Here is a 23,678-nt window from a genome sequence, read left to right on the forward strand (position 1 = left end):
GTGTTCACCATATAAAAGTTATTTTTGCATTCTATGGCACTATTAATATTGATTGTGCAGATTCCCACGAACTCATATCAGTTTTTGTATGTTTCAATCTCGTACAGCGTATTGACTTTCTCACTCACACCTAAAAAGTCACACACTGGATTTGTTCTGTACTACTGGTCTACTTAATGTTTTTGTGCTTGGCTCTCAGATTGGATTTTCTGATCACCTCTTCATCAAACTAAACTGTGAAATGCCTCTCCCCCACCTTAGGATGAAATCTACCATAACTTTCCGTAACCTCAATTCTGTTAATCAATTACTGTTTACTGAATCTACACAAACATATATTTCTGACATTACTAAAAACACTAGTGCCCTTGATATCCTTGCCAATTATAATACGTGTATTTATACTGCCGTTAAAATACATGCTTCCCTTAAATGCAGATTTATATCTTCTGCACATACATCTTCTTGGTTTACCCCTGCACTTCGCAAACTGAAAACTGCTGGTCGTCTCCTTGATCCTGTTCCTACTGCTCTACTCAAAAACTCGCCCTATTTCACTTCTCATTTCTCAACTCATTTCTCCTCTTGAAATAAAAACTGCAGCTGTCACACCAATCTTAAAGAAACCCAGTCTTGACCCTACTGATATGACCAATTACAGACCAATTTCAAATCTTCTTACTTTCAAAGCTCTTGAAAATTTTGTTGCTGTTCAACTTCAGTGATATTTGTAATCTCATAACCTCTGAATGTTTCCAGTCCGGTTTTCGCAATCTTCACAGCACTGAGACGGCACATCTTAAGGTTGTCAATGACCTCCTTATGGCCACTGACTCAGGATCCATTAACATTTTTTAGTTCGGTTAGATCTTTCCTCTACTTTTGACACCATCTCTCACAGTATTCTTATCTCATGACTCTCCGTTCTTGGTATTTCTGGAACTGCCTTATTTTGGTTCACTTCTTACCTGTCTGACCATCACCATTACATTGCTGTCTGCCTCTACTGCTCCTGTCTCTCATGTTGTTCCAAAGGGTTTTGTTCTTAGGCCTTTAATCTTTATCATCCAAAGTATATGCTCCCTTTAGTTAACATCATCTGTCATCAAAAATTCAACTTCCACTGCTATGCAGATGACACCCAGCTCTATATCAGTTCTCAACACAACTCTTCCTTTGCCACCTCCATATCAGCTTGCATTAATGATATAAATGCTTGAATGACCAGTAACTTTCTCAAACTCAACACTTATGAGTTGAGTTTGAGTTTGCAGAAAGGCGCTATATAAAATAAACTTATTTTTATTTTTAATATTATTATAGTAGAAATCATTGAGTGGAGTCCTATGTCCTTGCTCATTAGCTCAGTGTTCTGGACTCTGACAGTGTGGCACTGTCCATGGAGACCAAACCAAACGTAGCCAGCTACAGTGCTAATAAATACGTAGGCCCAATCCCTCTATGCATTTAAAAAAATTAACCGAAATTTGGCGAGAATGTATAAAGAGAATGTGTAAACGGTTACTAATGACGGATAATGTATTGACAGTATCAAGGTCACGTCAGTTGAGGCTCATGCAGTCTGTCTGACTTGCGGAAAAAAATCTACACTATAAGCACAACAGCACACACCAAGAAACAAACATGAACAATACTGCGGTAGAAAGTAAAAACTTTTTTAGAGAGTACAACCATTCCTTTAACCATTCTATAGTCCCTGCAGATTGGAAAGTGGCTGCAGTGACACCATTACTTAAATCAGGTGCTATAACAGACATGTCTAATTATAGACCTATCAGCATACTTCCCGTTATATCAAAAATAGCAGAGAAGTGGGTAGTCAGACAGTTGACGGCTCATCTGGAAAATGTCCAACCTTCACTACATCCATTACAGTTCGGTTTTCAGAACCATCACTCCACCGATAGTGCCCTGTGTGTGTTAACAGAAAACATAAAAGGTCTGCTTGACAAGAGTCCTTATGTCGGAGCTATCTTCTTAGATTTGAAGAAAGCCTTTGACTCTGTTAACCATCAAATTTTAATATCCAAGTTGACTCAATTTAAAGGGTCATTCCACCCGTGGAGACATGAATGTGTATTGAAAGTGGGTCATATATGTAGTAGAATAGTATCATTTTTTTTTATTTTGGTCCTTCTGGGCCTATAAAAGGCAGAAAATAACTTTTTAGATCTTGTGGACTGTAGACAACAATCCCCATAGTGCATTGCAATGCTCAGCTCCGCAGGCCACTCCCACTACTCCGCCCATCAATGTGGATTATAGTTGAGCTCTCCTCTACGCTACCGATTGTAAATTATTTGGCACAATTTGTTGTGAAGAGTTATTTTGCGACCCAATTAATGTTTTTGTGACAAAATGGTGTGCACTTGCATAGTACCGGGATGTTGTTCAAGAACAAGGAAAATACCCGGAGTAAGTATTCACAGATTCCCAAAAGATACGGACTTGTGCAAAAAGTGGCTACGGGCTAACGCAGGGGTGGGCAACAGTTTTAGTCTGAGGGCCACAGTTACTTTGGCAAAGTAAACGGAGGGCCACACTTTGGACAATTGCAATTAAACATAGTTACATGATTAAATAGTACAAATTAATGCAATGCAAATATGTATAAGGCTGCTCTACAGTTACTTTGACAGCCTATTTCAAGGGCTGATAATTATTTTTGCTAGGCCTGTCTGACCTAGGCTACTCTAAGGTTACAATAACTGGATTCAGTTTCAAGGATTCATTTCCAACACTACCCTGCATATTGTTCAACTGTCATTCATACCAGCTGTAGCTTTTCAATATCGAAAACTATTAAGGAAACTGCAAATGTATGTGTGCAAGTTACATTAACATAAAGACTTCAGGCAATCTGGCTTGGAATTAACAAATTTAATTGAGGCTATATATCAGAGGGAGACCTTCATCACTGAATGAAAAACATATTCAGTTTTCAGTTGTGATTATTATTATGTAATTTCTTTCACATATTTTGTTAAAATCTTTTATAAATTAGAACACAATTTAAGTGCAGATCAACTTCATCACACGTATGTTTGCTTGAAAGATTTAAAGGGCCTATATAGGCCTATGCATCTCACAAAATTTTAATTTGATTTAGCTGTATCATCACTATCTACGGGACATGCATAAGAAATGGCAACATGAAACTGAACAATGTTGTAAAGGGAAGTCGGAGGGAAGTCGTGGCCTAATGGTTAGAGAGTCGGACTCCCAATCGAAAGGTTGTGAGTTCGAGTCCCGGGCCGGCAGGAATTGTGGGTGGGGGGAGTGCATGTACAGTTCTCTCTCCACCCTCAATACCACGACTTAGGTGCCCTTGAGCAAGGCATCGAACCCCCAACTGCTCCCCGGGCGCCGCAGCATAAATGGCTGCCCACTGCTCCGGGTGTGTGCTCACAGTGTGTGTGTGTGTGTTCACTGCTCTGTGTGTGTGCATTTCGGATGGGTTAAATGCAGAGCACAAATTCTGAGTATGGGTCACTATACTTGGCTGAATGTCACTTCACTCACTGAATGTCACTTCACTCACTAAACATAACATCATCAATCAAGGGTAACTTAATGGAACTTTGGCTAGGCCTACTTTAGAAAAATGTATTTCGGCCTATGCAACTGAGATGAAGAGCTTTTTGTCGGTGTTCTGTAACTCAATGTGAACAATTGAGACGGTCGCCTTTCTTTACTAAGTAACCGAAATCTGGGGTTGTGTTCGACGTTGAGATGCGCAACACGGACGACAGGTGTGTGTCGGTTAGTCGTGATCTGTAGCGTGACTTGTTAAAGTTCATTACAGAGAAAGTCTGCTCACATACATTCGTGGACCCGAATAAAATGAGCATCCTTTGCGCATGCCTCCGCATGTTAGGAAATTTGCCCTCGTTCAATGCACCGTAAAATCTGTCCAATGATGACGAGGCGAATTTCTCCTTGAGAGTGGGATCGCACTGCATGTCAATCAACTCAAGCTGAGCTTCCGGAGGCGCTTGGTCACTGTCAAAGGAAAAGGCGGCGGACACCAGCTCCATCTCTTTTTCAATTTTTCCGAAATCAGATCCTCGAGTGTAGTGGAGTATTTGACAGTGAGTCGGGATGGCACATGCTTCATTGTGACATATCAGACAAATCACCTTTGAGCCGACGTTCGTGATTAAATATTTTGACGTCCATTCTTTATTAAATGCTCGACATTCAGAGTCAACTTTTCTCTTTTTTTACTGCACTCATTTTGACATTTTTTTATGCTGCCTGCCGTATAGAATTTGTTACTTTGAGGAGTGAAGAAGAGAAGTAAAGGCGCAAATTGTAATTTCACACAGCAACATCTTTTGGATTGCTTTTAACCCCATTTTACGTCAAAGATCACAGATTATTGTTGTTCAAAATTCATTACTCGTCAAAATATCACACTCTTACTTCTGAACAATCTGAGCATCATTTTAGAAACTCCAGAAAGGTTTAAGACTCCAGCTTCGATATTTGACCACTGTTTATGATTAAACTGGTTTGCAGTGACATTATTTCTTAATTTATGCCAGGAGTGCAAAATAATTAATCTGTAATAGAAAATTTAAATAGAATAGAAATCATTATACTCACACAACATTTATTCTCGTCTTCTCCGGTTTATTTGTGTTCAAATACATAAAAAATACAGCATCCGCCAGGCCTATTAGTCCAATGGTGCGCATATTTGGAGAAATAATGATTAGTTATCATGTTAGTAAAATATTTCGTCACACAGAAACATTTTTATTCATTTTTTACTGAATTATGTGATCTGAAGAGCTCAAACAGCGAACGCAGCTAGATGTGTCTCCTCTTCCTGATTTGCGTCAGACCTGTCAATCATCTCACGTCACGTGGTTCATCATGCGTGATAACTAAGCTAAAGTGACATTTCTTCACTGAAACAAGAAGCGAATAAATGCACGATTTAAGTATTTGTACGGTTATGTGTTTTGTGTGTGATTTTCGTGCGATTTGGGGTTTTCATATAAATAATGAATGTCCAAATTACGAGTGCATAGAGCGCATCATGTTGTCCTCACCGAACTTAGGGTTATTGATAACGTTAGCCCATACATGGGCAATATACGGCCCGGGGGCCAGATCCGGCCCGCATATTGATTCAATCCGGCCCCCGGGCCGTTATCAATAACCCTAAGTTCGGTGAGGACAACACTTGAAGCACTAAAAAATCAGACGGTGTGCAGTTTACATTTCAAGCCCGAAGATTATGCGCCTAACCCCCTAGGATTGAAGAGACCCGCGCTTTTGAAAAACGCAATTCCTTCAGTATTTTCCTTGCCAGACGATGACGACGAAAAGCCAGGAACGTCGGGAACCACCAGCACTAGCAACACTAAAGGCATTTGCCTGGAGGTAATGTTATTTCTGACTAGACTCTATTAGCAGCTAGTGGCTACTGAGAACACACACTGACATAGTCGTCTGCTGTAAAGAAACACATCTCCTATGATTTTTCTGTTTACTGTTTCTTCTGTTTAATATCTTGTATGTTTTACTCGCTTGTTGTTTTAATGTGTCTGCCTCAGTAACTAATGTTACACTTGTCAAGAAATGAGTAAGTAAAGTTAGTATGTAACGTAATAATGTAACGTTAGACACTTAGCTAAAAGTTATATATAAGTTTGCTATTATCGATGTAAATAAACCATGTTTTACTGTGTTAGTTTGACGCTTTTCATGTTTTTTTAGCTGCTCGTCGCTGTACTGTGGCTCATAAAGGTAGCCACGAACATCCGTTTCTAACATAACTTCGTCTAAATCAAAATCCTCCCCAATGCATCCGTCTGAAAAATCAGTATTTTCCTCCATATTTTCGAAAAGTTTCTCCCGGTGAAATCAAATGCACGGGCACTGATCTGTGATAGGTCTGTAAGCGCATTAGGTTCTATGGGCAGACTACTTGTGCTTGTAGTCTTTACAGAAATCCACCCTTTTTACACTTCCTCCTACAATGACGTCAAATGACGATTTTTGCGTCATTGTAGGAGGAAGTGAAAAAGGTAAATAGTGGATTTCTCTCGTCTCAGGGGAAAATGAGAGAATGTTGCATAACCATTCAATAGTATGACTGGTTTTCTAACAATGGACCTCTTAATTCAAATGGGTGGAGTGACCCTTTAACATCTCTGATCAAGTACTTTTATGGTTTAAATCCTACCTGTCCCACAGGAAACAGTATGTGGTAGTAGATGGTGTCAAATCTCCTTGCTTAGATTCTGGAGTTGGTGTCCCGCAGGGGTCTGTTCTTGGGCCGGTTCTGTTCTCTCTCTTTATCAATAACCTACCAAATTCATGTCCAAATGTCTTCTCGCAGATGTATGCGGATGACGCATTAATTTACACTCAAGCAAAAACCATCCAACAAGCAGCTGCTGATCTCACATCTGCCCTATCTTATGTGCAGGACTGGCTCAAGAATTCATGCCTCATGTTGAACACCAGAAAAACCGTGTGCATGTACTTCTCAAAACGTCACGTCGAAGTAAGCAGGTCAAATGTCTTTTTGAATGGAGAGGAACTTCACCTGGTCTCAGAATTCAAATATCTTGGGGTAGTCCTTGAGTCAACACTTTGCTTCAAAAATCATGTAAAAAAAAGCAGCAAAGGTCGTCAAATTTAATCTTCAAAATTTTTGTCACATTCAAAATAATTTAACTATGGGTGCTGCTAAAACATATTTTTATTCGATGATTATTTCTCATTTTGATTACTGTCTGACTACCTGGTCTCTTGCTTGTCCTACAACACTTAAAACCATAGAAAGTCTATATAAAAAGGCATTAAAAACATTAGATAAAAAACTGCTATCACACCACCACTGTCAAGTGCTAAAGAAACATAGATTACTAGATTTTCAAAATATGATTAATTTGAAAATGGCCTGTCTGATATATAAGGTCCTTCACTCCCTCGCTCCGCCACCGCTGAAGGACATTATTAAATCCAAAGAAAATTCTCTGAGGACCACACGAGCCTCTACTAGAGGAGACTTGATAATACCTCACAGGCGTACCACCTTCGGTCAGACGGTCCTGTCTGTCCGGGGTGGGAACCTGTGGAATAGTCTTCCTCTAACACTAAGAGAATGTACTACGTATAGCTTGTTTAAAGTCCAGCTGAAAAAATGGCTATGGGCAAATCAAAGCTGTACACATTAGTATGTATGCTTTATTCTCTTTTAAATTGTTTTATGTTGTAATGTGTATATATGGATGAAGTTGAATGTAGTCTTGTTTGAATATTTTATATAGGACTTAGCTAATTTATGAACTGACTGTAGATGTAAATTTTATTTTACAATGTTTTTGTGAGCTGTGTGATCCTAGCACGTGGGACTACGGATGGAAGTTAGCCTTTGGCTATAATCCGGCATTTTTACATGCATGTACTCCATGTTATGTTCATTAAAATGCACTGTCCCAATTAAATAAAATAAATTTAAAAATATATATATATAAATATTCTCTATAATATATGCAATATCACATGAGCCAGAGTGATGTTTTCCCGACTTTCAGCTCGATTGCAAATGTGATATTGATTTTATACAACTTTATTTAAACAAGTATTAACTGACTTACATTTTAGACACATTATGGATAGTTTTTGCTCCATTTTGCTAACAAAAATAGTTCTAAGCAAAGCCACAGCAGAACAGTCATGCATCTCTGAGCAACACACAACAGTCATTCATTACTAAATGTTTAGTTTTTGAATGAGTCAGTGATTCAGTGAGCCATTTCTAAAAACGGTTAATTGCTTCATTTATTGAATGAATCGGTTGAATCAATGATTAACGCATTAAGAAAGTGACTTGCCACCACCTAGTTGTGGTTTAATTTCATATTTAAAAGTATCATTGCATTTTTCCAACATTTCATATTCGTATGTCAAAAAAGTAAAACATGAATCTAATATCATTATCCATTTGGACAGACGGAGTTTGTTGATACTGATTTCATTTGAATAGTAACAACCATATAGTGTCTTATTGTTCTAACTTAATGTATTGAACACATGTAAGAATTCTACGTAAATGGAGACATGTACACTAAGTAGACATTCAAAAGGCCCTTAATACCACAAGTTATCAAACAAGCGCATCAAAGCACATTTTCGCTAATAGACGTCAGTTTTGCCTGACTGATGTGTTAGATTTGATGGCTTCAGTCAGGGAAAATGAAAGAAAAATACTGTAGTTAAAATATTTAATATTTAATATTTAAAATATATTTTTTCCTTTAATAAAACAACATGCATTTTTGTTATTGGTTACCTGTCCTTTAACTTATTGGGGAAAAAACATTTGTCTGTAAACTGATTAAGAAATTGTTGCATGTTTAAACATGAAGCACTGTAATTTCGTTCCCATTATTTATGCCTAATTAGCCTAAAACCTGCACGATTAAATCTTTGAAACTCTAAAGACGGATTAATAAAATGTCCTCACGATTAGTCTTGTCACGGTACCAAAATTTCAGTATTCGGTACCGATACCAGTGAAAATCCACGGTTCTCTGTACCAATTTCGGTACCAAAGCAAAACACAAAAATATGCTAATAAAAAAAAATAACTTTTTAGCACTAAAAATAAAACCAATGCCATTCTTTATACTTATTTACAATTGTGTTTAAAGTTTTTCTACAAGTTATATAATTATGAAAAACAGTAAACAAGTTTCACCCAAATTTAATTTGTCTTTTAATTTATGAAATTTAAACACATTTTATTTTTGGATTTGCTATTAAAATTAAAACATGGAAGAAATATTGTGATTTATTTCTTTAAAAAATAAAGTTTTATAAATGTTTTCAACAGTAGTAGCAGTATCTCATACATTTTACTTAATAATAGTAATATTTCTAGCACAATGCCTTTATGTAAAAATTTACTTTTAGGCCTAATGAATGCATATTTGTCATTTTAACTGAACTTAAGACTGGTGGTGATGCTTAAGATATTTTTGGTCATTGAGGGTTTCTGTAAAAAAATAGTAATAGATCATAATAATTATTATTAAAAGATAATATTACTACTAATTCTACTATCATACTAATGTATATACAATGCACTATGGATTGATGAGCTGCTGGGCTCATGAATATTAATCACGTTGTCTGCGTTCGGTCAAACTGATTTGCTGAAATCAAAACCGGGATGGTAAGAGATCAGCGCCAGCCAATGAAATTGCCATTTGCGTGTTAGCTCCGCCCACTACCGGAGAAACCGGTATGTCTTCTGCTTTTTTCGAAAATATGAATAATTCTAAATGAACTCCATTATTTTGACAGAAGACAACAAAGAATAGTTTACATATAGCGTGTCGATTCAGCGTGCGAAGACTCTCGCTCTCTCTCACTTTGCATGTGTGAGAAACAGCGCTATCAGTAAAGCGACGGTGAGTCGTGCACCTTCACAAAGAGTATAAAGAGCGTCAAATACAGGTGCGCTGTGCGTCCATTGAGATCGCTTGATGGAGAGAGAACTCTGAAGCTCAGATGCTGAAATTAATGCAAGCATCATGCGCTTCAGTCTATGTAGTAAACAAACCCGCACGTCTCTGCCATTCATTAATTCACACAGAGACGCGCAGAACACGGATTCATATTTCAAACAACTTTTGCGGCTTAACATTTACAAATACTGGTCCATATGGAGATTTGATTAATTTATGCTAAATTTGACAAATTCCATGACTGTCCATATTAAAATGTAAGTTTCATTTTCCTGACTGGATTTTGAGATTCCGTCCTCGTTTTCTGCTTTGCGGAAATCATAGCGCTGAACCGGGTTTGAACGGGACCTCGGTACTACCGGTACTTAAAGAAACCTGGTACCGTCACGTTTACATTTTTTTAGTACCGACTTGGTACTGAAGTACCGGGTCTTTTGACAACACTACTCACGATTAAACTCAAGTTCTCTCATTATAATCAACAAAATACACACGATGTAAAAAAGAGCTTCATTAACTGACAACATAAGTGATTTTAAAGGGAGCCTTCTTTACTTGCTTTTAGTGCTGGGCGATAGCATATGGCCTAAAAAAAATCCGATTTATGATTTAAATCGATTTTAAAATCAATATTCAAATGACAAAGACATTTTTCAAAACAAGTTTTAATATAGTTATAAACTTATAACTGAGACAAGATGATAAAAAACTGTGATGTTATTAACTTAATGTGATGAAAAACTGTGATGTTATTAACTTAATAAATTTTGTTTGTGAGGAAAATAACAGTACATTTTTGTCCGTTATTTTATCTAAACAGATCGATTAATTTCTTCAAGATTTCAAAATCAAATAGCCTACTGATAATGTAGTAGCACTGTAAGATTACATTTGTTTGAATGCATTATTGCTAAAGCGATTGCGTGTGAATGTGCTTTATCTGTTTAAATCATGCTTTAACCCGAAAATAATCAGTAAAAGAAACAGACAAACTCATATAGCCTTTAACATCCCGCTCCACTATTGCAGTCATTATAACCTGATCAAGCCATAGCTAAATATGTTTAACATGAATTCTTGCTGAATATGCAGTTATATTACGGGCTGCTGGCATGAATTGTACTCGTAATGGAGGCTCCAGTCAGAATCACACCGCCCAGCTCATCCTTTGCTCGGCGGCGTGTCTCTGTCAGACTCGCGGGGGAGGGTTGAGCCACTCTGAACTACGGGAGCCTGAGTGGTACGTCGGTGGATGTTAAAAAGAAAACCGATTTTCATTCAAACAAACCGATGTAAATTACAAATTCGAGTTAATTGATAAAATCGATTTATTACCCAGCCCTACTTGCTTTCATATTATATAATGGAAGAAAAAAAATGCAGCTGCATTTAAATGCAGGTGTGTAAAATATGTGCAAGATTTGCACTGCAGGTGTGATGGTAGATGTGCAGCTTTTATTCTTATTTATTTTATCTTCATTACAAATCTTGTTTGGTTTCATTTTGGATAATTGCATGTAAAAAATAATTTTTGTTGTAATGAAAAATGTGAATTAATATTCATATGCAAGTATTTGTGCAAAAAATATTAATTCACATTAATGACAGGGCGCATTAATATTCAACAATCTGTGAATGTTGCATTTCTCTGTCGGAGAGAGCCAGCACTGTGAATTTCATCTTGCAGCAGACAAGAAAACATTTGTTTATTAATAAATAATTAAAATGTCTAATTTTTCACAATTATTAGGCTACTGCTGCATGTACTTTGTGGCAAACTTAATGCATGTGCTTGAGCGCGGAATATATTAAGAATTTGATTATGTAAATGTAATATAAACCTCTGATTAGTTGAATATAACAAATGAACGACTAGAACTAGAAAAATCTTAATTGGGGACAGACAATTTTTTTTGTCTATAACCAAAACAACAGTCCTATATAAACCGGTTCAGCAACTTTGAAAGCCTCATAAGACACTGTCCATATGAAAGAGCAATTCACACCTTTATCTCGACCCCCACAAGCCACACATAACTAACCCCAAAAACCCAACCCCCTCCAGCTGAACAGAATTCGGTCTGTGTTTGGAACGGTGTGTTACTGGGCTGAAACATGCCTGAACTCAGCAGCACTACTCTTTGTATTCATTATATTCTCGCAGCCCATACTATTATTTTCACAAGACCATAATGATAATAACAAATCATCAATTAATAATTAATTGTTATTTGTGATCGTGGATGTTTGCGGAAGGCTTTAAGACCAAGCGGAATCCTCTTCTCCCGCCTCACAGCGTGGGACTCACGCTCAGTGATGCAGGTTCACTGTCTGCGGTTTGACTTTACTAAATCAGATTGAGGCGAATACAACTTTTTGATCATGAGACCAACATTTAGCAAGCAGGAAAACATTCATTCTACCTGAAGGAAGACGTATTTCATTAAGCTAATGCTGTTAAATAGAGAGAGAGAGAGAGAGAGAGAGAGAGAACCAGTCTATGGCTATTAAACTTAGAGCTCATTATATTGAAGTACAAATCCAAACACCAGAAACGTTGTGCATTTTATGAATAATGAAATGTTATGAAATGTATGCATTTTATTTATTCACATGCAGTATGGTTGTTGGTATTTAGCAGTTAAAACCTATTTTTAAACTTGAATTTAAATACTATTAAACTAACTTTAAATTCTCAAGGAGTTTATAAGTAAAAAAGGATAAAATGTCACAGTGCATGTTAAATAGTCTAAAGAACTTGTGTTAATAATATAATTAGAACTAACAATATAATTCGATTTTTTTAAATGAACAATTCCTGTATAAAATGGGACAGCAACCTTTATATCAAACATTTTTAAATCGTCCACAGCTGAGCATCACGGGAGGCTGATCAAGTCATTTTCAGATGCAATGAAAAAAAAAAAACCCCTGGATAGCCTATATTAGGCCCAGGCTCTGCTCTGAAGTATAATATTTTAATGCATTAATCGCCTATTTTCATTTGCTGCATGTCTTCTTTATTTTTTATTTTTTAAACACGCTAAAAAATAAATTGTTTGTCAGAGGAAAAAAAGTCGTCTATAGTTGCATTTTAACGGATTCATCAACTATTCTCTGTTTGCTGCATGTTTTTTTTTTATTTTTTTTAACACGTTAAAAAATAAATCCGAGTTTGTGAGAGGAAAAAATATACGTCCGGTATAAGTAGGGATGTGTACCGAAACCCGGTATTAAACTGGCCCCAGGGCTAAATTATGAAAGACCGTATCAGTAAGATCTGCTTCTATTTTAGCCAATTTATTTTCAAAAATAATAATAAAAAAAGGAAACGAATACAGCTTGTTATCAGACTGTAAAAAAAAATACGATGAAAAAGTCATGACAACACATTTTTAACATTGGCTGCTTTAACTTATAGAAATAATTTAAGCAATTTAATGCATTTTTATACTTGTTTAAATCTGAATTTTTAATAATATTAAACTGAATTTAAAATCTCATGGAATTTTAAGTTTAAACGGGTGAAAATGCCACAGTGAATATTAAATATAGCCTATATAACAGAAGACCTTGATTGCATGTTACCATGAAACTAACAGAATAATTCGATTTTGTAAAAAAAAATTAACAAATTCGTGTATAAAATGGGACAGCAACCTTTATATCAAACACTTTTACGTCGTCCACAATTGAGCAACGTGAGAGGAAGCTATTGCGCAAGAGCACTCAAGTGAATGTGAAGGGAATTTTTAGGGGGTAGGAGGATTTTTTTATTCTTAAATTTTCAAATGCAATGGAAGAAAATGGGATAAACACGAAATAAATAAGTAAATAAAATAAATTGATATACAGTATATCCACTTAGCTTACCTGTTGGGTTTACCTCTCTCATTCTGGACACATCCAAATGTTTCCATATTCGTAATGTTGTGTATTTGCAGCTAAACTATTATTTATTAGGTAAAATAGGCTTTGTGGTTCACGTGTGTTTCAGTATCGACGGAAAAATATTATAATGAGCAAAAATATGCCACAGTAGACCGCTGCTCATGCTGAACTGCGCTGTTTACAATGAATATGTGCGCGTGAGGCACCAGCGCATAAAACAGCTGAAATGTACCATACTCAATTTTTGCTCACACAGTTAAGGCATAATAGGAGACAGTTTGAAAAATCAAGAACAATAGCAGTTAATAAGAATTGTTGCTGTTAGTGCGGTCTTAATGCTGGACCGTTCTCATTTCGTTCCTCATATGGAACTTGAAGGATTTTATTTATTTATTTTTGCTAAGAGCAAACCAGAATGAAAATATATATTTTTTAATCCGTGTGTGTGTGTTCCTATATATAAATATATATATATATATAGGAACACACACACGGATTAGAACATTATGACTGTTTAATGACAATAGCATGCAGTAAGACTTTGTTTAAAGGTCTTTCTTTTACATTTTTACTGTAACCTAAGACTATCCCACGTTTTTAAATTAACTCTTACTTTAAATTTATAATGGTTTTTAAGGATGTTAAAATGTTATAATATAATGATATTGATGTTTTACTTGTCCTTTCATCTTAGTTTACAAACCGTCATTTCATTATTACAGTCAGTTGAAAATTCATCCCTTTGCGCCACCTGGCGGTAGTTAAGCGAATTATTTTAACACGCAACTGAATTCAGTTAATGCCGCGGCACTGCCGCGGTGGTAAAGCCCATTTAGCTTGTCCTCCTACTGTACATTTAATCAGTTTACGAAAATACTGTCCTTCATAAAGTAAAAAAAAAGTGTAACAGCAATCAATTAAAGGCAAATATCAAAATATGCTGATAAAAATAATACCTGATAGAGCACTGATGAGACTGCTTCAGAATAAATTACATTTGTGCCAGAAAAAAAAAAAAAAATTTGGTCCATATTGCTGCAGCTTTGTCTGCTGCACATCCATGATGCAAATCTCCCGGTCCACCACATCCCAAAGCTGCTCTATTAGATTGAGATCTGGTGACTGTGGTGGCCATTTGAGTAAAGTGAACTGGCTGGAAGTAGCCATCAGAAGATGGTAGATTGTAGTCATAAAGTTATGGACATGGTCAGCAACAATACTCAGGTAGGCTGTGCCGTTTAAACATTGCTCAGTTGGTACCAAGGGGCCTAAAGTGTGCCAAGAAAATATCCCCCGCACCATTACACCACCACCACCATCATGAACCCTTGAGACAAGGCAGGATGGATCCATGATTTCTTGTTCTTTTATGCCAAATTCTGACCTTACCATCTGAATGTTGCAGCAGAAATCGAGACTCATCAGACCATGCAACGTTTTTCCAATCTTCTATTGTCCAATTTTGGTGAGTCTGTGTGAATTGTAGCCTCCGTTTCCTTTTCTTGGCTGACAGGAGTGGCCCCCGGTGTGGTCTTCTGCTGCTGTAGCCCATCTTCTTCAAGGGTTCGACATGTTGTGCATTCAGAGATAGTATTCTGCATACCTTGGTTGTAACGAGTGTAGGGCTGTACAAAAAATCAAATGCGATTTTCATGCACATTTCATCAGTAAAGATGCTCCTGTAATTAGAAGTATATCTCCAGCACGTGCATTCAGATCAGGGTTGCCAGGTTTTCACATCAAATCCTGCCCAGTTGCTTTTTAAAACGAGTCCAAAACTAGCCCTATCTCGTTTCCGGGAGGTTCCCCGATAAAAATAGCTTCAAAATTGACAAAGAATCGCCTGCGATTTTAACATCGATTTTGTGTAGATTGTCAGTGAATTACGGCTCGGTGTAGTAAATGCCAACCGGTGTTGCCAAGTCTGTGGCTGTTTTTCATGTCCGCGGGTCAAAGCGACCCCAATACAAATAACGTGATATTTATCCCCTAAAATGCGAATTTTACCAAGGCAACCCTGCTAAAAAAACGTATTTTAATTACGGGAAGCAATTTTTTTATCGGGGAACCTTCTGGAAGTACGATTGGGCTAGTTTTGGACTAGTTTTGAGAAGCAACTGGGCAGGATTTGTTGTGAAAACCTGGCAACCCTGATCTGAACGCACGTGCTGGAGATATACTTCTAATTACAGGAGCATCTTTACTGATGAGATGTGCATGAAAATCGCATCTAACCAGTCTGCGCATTTTCATCCACACAACTGCCGCTCACTGGATATTTCCCTTTTTCTGATCATTCTATGTAAACCCTAGAGATGGTTGTGCGTGAAAATCCCAGTAGATCAGCAGTTTTTTAAATACTCAGACCAGCCCGTCTGGCACCAACAAGCATTCTACGTTCAAAGTCACTTAAATCCCCTTTCTTCCCCATTATGATGCTCAGTTTGAACTTCAGCAAGTTCCTGCAATCTAGATGTCTAAATGCACTGAGTTGCTGCCATGTGATTAGCTGATTAGCAATTTGTGTTACCAAGCAATTGAACAGTTGTACCTAATAAAGTGGCCGGTGAGTGTGTAATTGTGCATGTATATTTTAGTTTACTTGCCAGACTATATACATTCCAAAACAAATCAGCCACAGCTTTTTACAAATATACATTCATTTGTTAGATGATCTGAAAGCATAACATCAATTATAAATAAATTACCAGTTTTATAAAATATCAGTCAATTGAATATTTTATATGATAGAACTTGCAATTAGAACTGAAACCTGGCAACCATGTTTGAATGAAAATGAATGCATATTTGCCCTATTAAACAGAACTTTATGGACTAAATTATGGACTAGTGGTGCTTCATACATTGGTCATTCAGATTTTCTGTAAAAAAATAAGATACTGATATGATAATACTACTACAACTAATAACATTATAAAATGTGCAAAAGTGTGATGAGCTGCTGGATTAAGGACTATTAACCACTTTCTGATTTTCTAAAATCGAAATGTGGCAATAATAGGTGGGTGCTAGCCAGTGAGATTGCCAGCTACTCATTATTCCTGCCCACTATGGAAGAAACTGACCATTGTTTGTTCTTGTTCTTAAATGCTAAATAATTATAAATGAGTTCAGTCATTTTGACAGGAAAAAACAACAACAAAGAATATTTAACATGTAGTGTGTCGTTTTTTGTGGTATATAAGATTTTCTCTTTGCGTGTGTGAAAGAAACTGAGTGCTGTGAGACAAGTGATGATGAGTCAGCTGCCTATGTACTAGTTAGGTTGGCCTGTTTGCATTTATGTTTTACCTGAATGGACACTGTATCTCATTGCTTTTATTTATACCTAACATGTGAAAGTCTACTACACTCATTCATTTTTCCTGTTGAAGATAATAAATTGTTGAGTATTGAAATATGTAAATAGTCTTTGACATTTTGTTTTGTTTACAGGTTAATGGTACTGAGGCTGACTTTGAGTATGAGGAGATTACACTGGAAAGGGTAAGTGGAATGACTAGTACTACTGTTCCGGGGTTTTTTTTTCTCTCTCTAAGATTTCCTATTGTTCTTCTAGGCCAATAAGACATCGTATTTATGACAGGATCATCTTCAGGCAAGATTAGGGACAGATACGCCACTATTTATTTTACTTACAAAATGTGATGTTTTTCCAAGTGAAAAGGGATTTTCTGTGAAGTATAGAAGGTTTTAATCAGTAGCTTCGTTGAATAAACATGATCACTGCATGTTTCAAAATCACTCCACAATGTTTTATATCACTATTTTCTAATTATTATTTTCAATGTCATTTTCATTTCATCTTGCTTTGAATGCCTGATAAAGCAGTGTTTGTGAGCTTAAGGATGCATTGTGTACAGCCGTTACTGGGGAAACCTTTATTTCTGGCGCTCCAAAAGCACCTCCTGCTGGCAGAGAATTAATTTGCATTTTCAATACGACCATCTGATTTACGCAGAAAACATTGCTTGTTACCAGACATCTACTCTAGAGGGGTGCTGTTGTTACTGATTCTTTGCAATAACAACCGGAAATTAATTGGATTGTGAAAAGTAGTATTTATTTACAGATTGCTGGAAGAGAGAGGAGTTTATGGCTTAAATGGCAACAACTGCATGTCAGCTTTCATTTGATATAATATTACAAAGATGGACAAATGCATTTCTTTAAGGGGGTCATGAAATGGAGAAGCAAAATTTGATTTTGTATTGACTAATGACAATTTTCTTTGCATACAGGGCAGTAATACACTGCAGATTAGAACTTAGCAGTGTGTATCTAAATGTTATTAGTATTTTCACAGATTTCTCTGGTTATTTTTCCTCTGAACAGCTTGTGTATAACACTGACCCACTGCTAAAATATAAGCAGACACAGCCAAATCTTTAAATAGTCCTCTGCAGTGACTCCTTTTACCTGCTCAAAGGCTGTCAATTAAAATGAAACACATCAGAGTTGTCAGCGCTTGAGAAAGCATGAGAAACAATCTTCTGCCTAACTAACTCACTCTTTCTTTACAGACTTACCAGGGAGGAAAAACAGCACAATCTTGCCTTCCACTGTCATGTCTTAATCCCTGACTCTGCCTAAGGCCCCCCCCCCTTCTTATCAGCTTTTTTGTGACCCAGTTCTGCACTGCTCTGTAGTGCACATTTATTAACTCTGCATAAATAAACAATGCTTCTCCATAAGCTGTTGTCAGCCCAGCATAACACCTGCTTCTTATTTGCAATAATGTAATAAGTCATTGCAATCCACAACTGAAAACTAAACTGAAGACTAAGAGTGTTTTAGAGTCTGTGCATTGTTTCTTCATGCTCTTTGTCTTGCATGTTGGCTTATATTAATTAGTATGTGTTGCCTGAAAATTCACTTTATTATAGCATTCATCTAAACGTGTTTCGATTAGAACTGTAAAAGATAAAAATAATCAAATAATTACTCTTGTATTATTGCTATTACATATGCAGCTCAGAGCATTGTTAGTGACTGTGGGTTGACTTTAACTTTGGTTAGAGCTATTTCTCGTTCTAAGGCTGAAACAACTTATCAGCAAAATCAATGCAAATCGATATGAAGCTAGCTGACAGAGCAGCACAAGCTGTAGCACTCACTTTTGTAGGATTTAGTTTAAACCTACTAACAGTTATATTGATTATTTTTTAGATGTAATAGTTATTGTATTAATAAATGAAGAATGACACATTTTGCAATGCATTGAAATCACATATTTGCATTTCAATTTTTGGAATTGTGAATTCAAATGCAGAAAGGACATTTAGCATTTCAAAACTGCCAGTTGAATTTGAACCTGCTTTATGCTCTAATGGAAATTGAGTAAAGCATAAGAGTTGTGTTTTAATTGATGTTCTTCCTGACTGTAACCCTAACTCAGCTTTTCTTTCACCCGCTGTTTAGGGTAATTCAGGCCTGGGCTTCAGTATCGCTGGTGGCACAGATAACCCTCACATTGGTGAAGACCCCAGCATTTTCATCACCAAAGTCATTCCAGGGGGTGCTGCCGCTCAGGACGGGAGATTGCGGTAATGCTCCGATTCTCATTTTTTTTTTCTGCTTTCTTCCTTTTGCTGTTCATACTCTAAATCAGGGGTGGGAACGTTGATCCTGGAGGGCCTGTGTACCTGCAGAGTTTAGCTCCAACCCTAATCAAACACACCTGAACAAGCTAATCAAGGTCTTCAGGATACAGGTAGGTTTTTTTTTTCAGGGTTGGAGCTAAACTCTGCAGGGACACAGGCCCTCCAGGATCAACGTTCCCCACCCCTGCTCTAAACAGTATGATAATGTTAAGTTATCTAATGCAATAACACCAACATTTTTAAGGGGCATTCAGTTTCTGGAGATCACTCAGGAGTTTATGTGCTGTATGCTCGCAGGTGTTCCTCCTTGAATGCGGTCTCCAACTTTGAGTCATCAGAACACTGCGTTGCTGTTCATTTGCATAAAGTTGACTTAAAGATCACCAACATGCTATCGCACACGTCACTGGAAATCAGCAACACTTGCTGAAACTTGAACACCAATTATAGGTTTCACTCGATCTATATGAGGACAGCTTTCAATAAACTCTTTTCACATGTCACTTTTAACCAGTTTGAGATTTAAATCATATGAAAAAATGATATGTCAATATTTCAATATGAGATTGTATTGTATTGACCATTGAGCATATTAATAGATTTCCTCCTCATGCATTGTTGTTTGTGGTAGGATGGATTTGTCCTGTTTTGAATTGGTGTTACTAAGTGATAGAGCCCTCCAGTGTCTCAGTGCTGTCAGAGGCTCATTCAAGCAGCACTATGAGGTTCACTGAGGTCCTGACAGCATCACACTGACAGCTCTGCACGCACACACAAACACACAGAGAGAATATAAAGACCCCTATCATCGTCTGTTTGCATTATTTGTAAATTAAATTGTGTGAGAGAGAGAGTTCACGTTTGAATGTCATAAAGACTTTGGGATGTCACGATAAAAATCTAGTAGTTGGTACCGATACCACTAAAAGTAAACAATACTCAGTACCATGGGAAAAAATAACTATAATGGCCTTCAAATTAACTTGCACGCACTCACACATGCGCACACAGACCCCCACCTATACTCTGAATTCAAGCATTAGTTTAAATTTACTGACATACTGAATATATTTTTTAAGCTATTAACATAAACAACAACTATTTAAACCAGTAATACTAGCCAAAAATGTTAATAAGGATAATCTCCGTACGGCTACACAACAAATGAACAAGCTGTAAGCTGTCAGACAGTCACTCAGTGTGTGTGAGATCATGCACAGTGCTGGTGCTTTCAGAGCTGCGTGCTCTCATTTAAATCTCACACAGTCATATTCATATATCATCGCCATCTTCCACATTTAGTTTTTCTGTGTGCTTGCCTTGTAGGTGTTTTTTCTTTAACATTTGAGGATAGACTGAAACATTTTCAGGCGTATGCTCTGCCTGCCCCCATCATTTCCTCAAGAATTGCTGCCTCACTAGTCACTACCTTCGGTAGCATCGGTACTTACACTACTGAAGAAAAACAAGTACTGGCAGGATTTTAAAATTATTATACTGACTTGGTACCATAGTATTGGCATCATTTTAGGATGATTTGATGCATTAATTATATGAAAAAAGCAGTCTCTTTGCTGTTCTGTGAGTGCTGAAGAATTCAGAAGGAGAAGAAGCTCAACAGTTCATGTGCGCTCAGCCCTTTTGCTTGAACATTGAGGAGTATGTTACTTCTATACTTTATTTATACTAGTAATGCACCAAACTTTTTGCCAACCAAAAGATTTTGGCCAAAACAGAATTTTTGGTTGCAGAATATTTTTGGTTGTTGAAATTTTGGTGCATCACTAGTATTAAGCTAAGTTATATCATATCTAGAGTTTGCTGTTGATGGACAGTGTACACTGTGCAGTTAAATGGGATTGATATGTCCGCACTCTGCACTGTTGCTTTTGCATGTTTGATCTGTACTTTACTCCATGCAGGGTGAATGACGTGATTCTGCGAGTGAATGAGGTTGATGTTCGGGATGTGACACACAGTAAGGCTGTGGAGGCATTGAAGGAAGCGGGGTCACTGGTTCGACTGTATGTTAGGAGGAGAAAGTCTGCATCAGAGAAACTCATGGAGATCAAGCTTATCAAAGGACCCAAAGGTACTGTAACACCAGCTAACTCCTCATTATTGCTGTTCATTTTTCATTGGTGTACCTTTTGACATTTGACAATATACCTGGGATTTTAAGTCATACCAATTCTAAATGTTAGGTTAGTTTTTATGTAAATATGTATAATCTGTATAACAAGAAAATACAGAAGAAATGTGACTAGGGCTGCACAATATATAGAAATTATTGAAATATCGCAAATGTGCATATACTGGTATGCATATCGCAACGGTTTGCAATGAATGAGTGATTTAATACTTTAAAAAGTTAGGTATGGTCAAAGTTTTAAGTGGATGTGGATAATATAGCATCTGACATGCAGATGTTAGTTGAGATATGTGCGCGTGTGGATGATAGTGTGCGCGTGCTCTCATGCAAGACAATCAACAAGCCATGATACTTTCATAGCGAGCAAATATGATCAAATGAGGCAGCAAGAGGCACCCACAGCTGCCGACGATGATTTAGTGCCACAATGAAGAGTCACCTCAAATATATGACAGTATTTTGGTTTTAAAAGAGATGACCACATGTAGACTGAAGTTATATGTAAAACATGTAAATCTCAAGTGACAACAATGTATAAATGCTACAAATCTTCACAGCAATTTGCAGCTATGCTTGGCAGCAAACCCTTCACCATTGGCTCTATTAATAAAGTTGTAATTGTGAGCTCTTGCTCTATTAAAAAGATGAATAGCATGGTGAAGAACAGTTTCAGTTTCACCCAACCAAATTAATGTCTGATCGGAGTTCAGAGTGTTAAAGTCGCTATATATGGAGACCATGGACCATAAAAAGACCATTTCTGTGGCCATGGATACATTCCTCTCTGGCCTTTACACACAGTTTGCAGTTATCAGTTTATCTCTCTCTTTTTAGTTTAGTTTATTCAAATTCCATTTAAAAGATTACAGGATAGCATTTTATGTTGTTGTGTGTGAAAGTTCATTATGGCAGATTATGGCTTTTAATTTTTCTTCTGTCTAGTTGTTTTTTGCGTGTTAAGATGAGATGCAGCTAAATCTAACTTTTTCTGTCACCATCAAATAATGTTTTGTTTTTGTCTGTATCTTGCTTTATGCCAGGTCTGGGTTTCAGTATAGCAGGGGGTGTTGGGAATCAGCACATCCCAGGGGACAATAGTATCTACGTCACTAAGATTATTGAAGGTGGAGCTGCACACAAAGATGGGAGGCTGCAGATAGGAGACAAACTTCTTGCTGTAAGGAAACAGTCTTTTCCTTGTTGTTGATGACTGTGTGCTTGTTAAACAGATTAATGTCTGTGTGTGTCATAGGTGAATAGCTCCTGCCTGGAGGAAGTTACCCATGAGCATGCCGTGACTGCCTTGAAAAATACCCCAGATGTGGTCTACTTGAAAGTGGCTAAACCTAATAGTGTCTTCATGAATGACAGTTTTGCCCCTCCTGACATCACCAACTGTGAGTTCCACATTGGGTGGGGGGTATGGGTGGTAGGATAAAGTGTCTAACTTGTACAGACTGTTGCAGTGTATGAAACCCATGCCCAGCAGTGGTCGTATTGATCTGTGCTCTGTTCATAGCCTTGCCAGCAGGAGCACTAATAGGCCACAGAAAAGAGGACTAAACTAATATCGATTGCTCTTGTCTGAACGTGCTGCCCTCGCAGCCATTAAAGCTTATGTTGTGCAGTAGAGGTGAAGGTAAATGCCCCTCCGTGTGTCTTCCTGCCCTTAAAAAGGCACTAATGACTCAGTAATCCAGAGGGTTGTGCCACGCGCCACGCGCCACAACAGCTAAAGTCTGTCTACACTGGTCGTTGAAAGTGACCATTGCAAATCATTTGAACTTTGTGTCAGTTCCATATAAATAAAATGGACTGCATTTATATAAATAAAACACAGAAGCAGGGGAATTGTCGTGTCACGCCACGCCGCATCTAGTGACCGCATCACTGATAATTAATGGGTTCTATAGTATTTTGTTGCATCATGCCGTGCCGCTCGCATCTGGTGTACATGGTGAGAGCCACGCAGAAGCACGTGAATACTGAATTTTTACTTTTGTAGCTTTAACACAGATTTATTTTCCTTATACATTGAAGACTATGTAGTGTTAATTTACATTTGATTATTCAGTTTCTGTACCTGAATACTATTAGACTTACCTGAAAAATGTAAAACATTTAATTTCATTTGTGTCTTTGTAATATTATATTTATCTATGATTGTAATTTGTTTATTTTCTATGCTGATTCACTAACCTACAAATCACCCCAATCATTGATTAGATTTTTCCAAATAGAGCTATTCAAATATTTTTCTTCATAAAAAAAACTTGAGTTTTTTCCAATATCATCCTGCCCTACATTGTATACAGCTGATTCTTATTGTATTTAAAGGGGAGTGAAAAAAATATTTTGAAACTAGAATAATAGCTTGTTTCCATCTATCAAAAGTGCTTAAACCTTAACCCTTCAGTTATCAGTCAACATGATTTATGTCTTTTTTATGTAATAGCCAGGATGAACACAGGTGAATGTCTTTACCGCTTTTAA

The 23,678-nt window shown here is 37.1% G+C and overlaps 1 protein-coding gene across 17 annotated transcripts in view; it reads left to right on the forward strand.

Moving 5' to 3' along the window:
* The window catches only part of dlg1b (discs large MAGUK scaffold protein 1b), a 181,761-nt gene that overhangs the window by 139,103 nt on the left and 18,980 nt on the right, over positions 1 to 23,678 (forward strand). For all 17 annotated transcript variants that reach the window (XM_059502265.1, XM_059502267.1, XM_059502266.1 and 14 more), the window contains 5 exons: positions 16,866 to 16,916; positions 18,852 to 18,976; positions 20,956 to 21,125; positions 22,226 to 22,362; positions 22,438 to 22,582. In XM_059502265.1, the coding sequence (XP_059358248.1) occupies positions 16,866 to 16,916; positions 18,852 to 18,976; positions 20,956 to 21,125; positions 22,226 to 22,362; positions 22,438 to 22,582 (628 nt within the window). The remainder of the gene's footprint in view (positions 1 to 16,865; positions 16,917 to 18,851; positions 18,977 to 20,955; positions 21,126 to 22,225; positions 22,363 to 22,437; positions 22,583 to 23,678) is intronic.

The sequence above is a fragment of the Carassius carassius genome, chromosome 20 (genome assembly GCF_963082965.1).
Source record: "Carassius carassius chromosome 20, fCarCar2.1, whole genome shotgun sequence".
NCBI classification, from domain to species: Eukaryota; Metazoa; Chordata; class Actinopteri; order Cypriniformes; family Cyprinidae; genus Carassius; species Carassius carassius.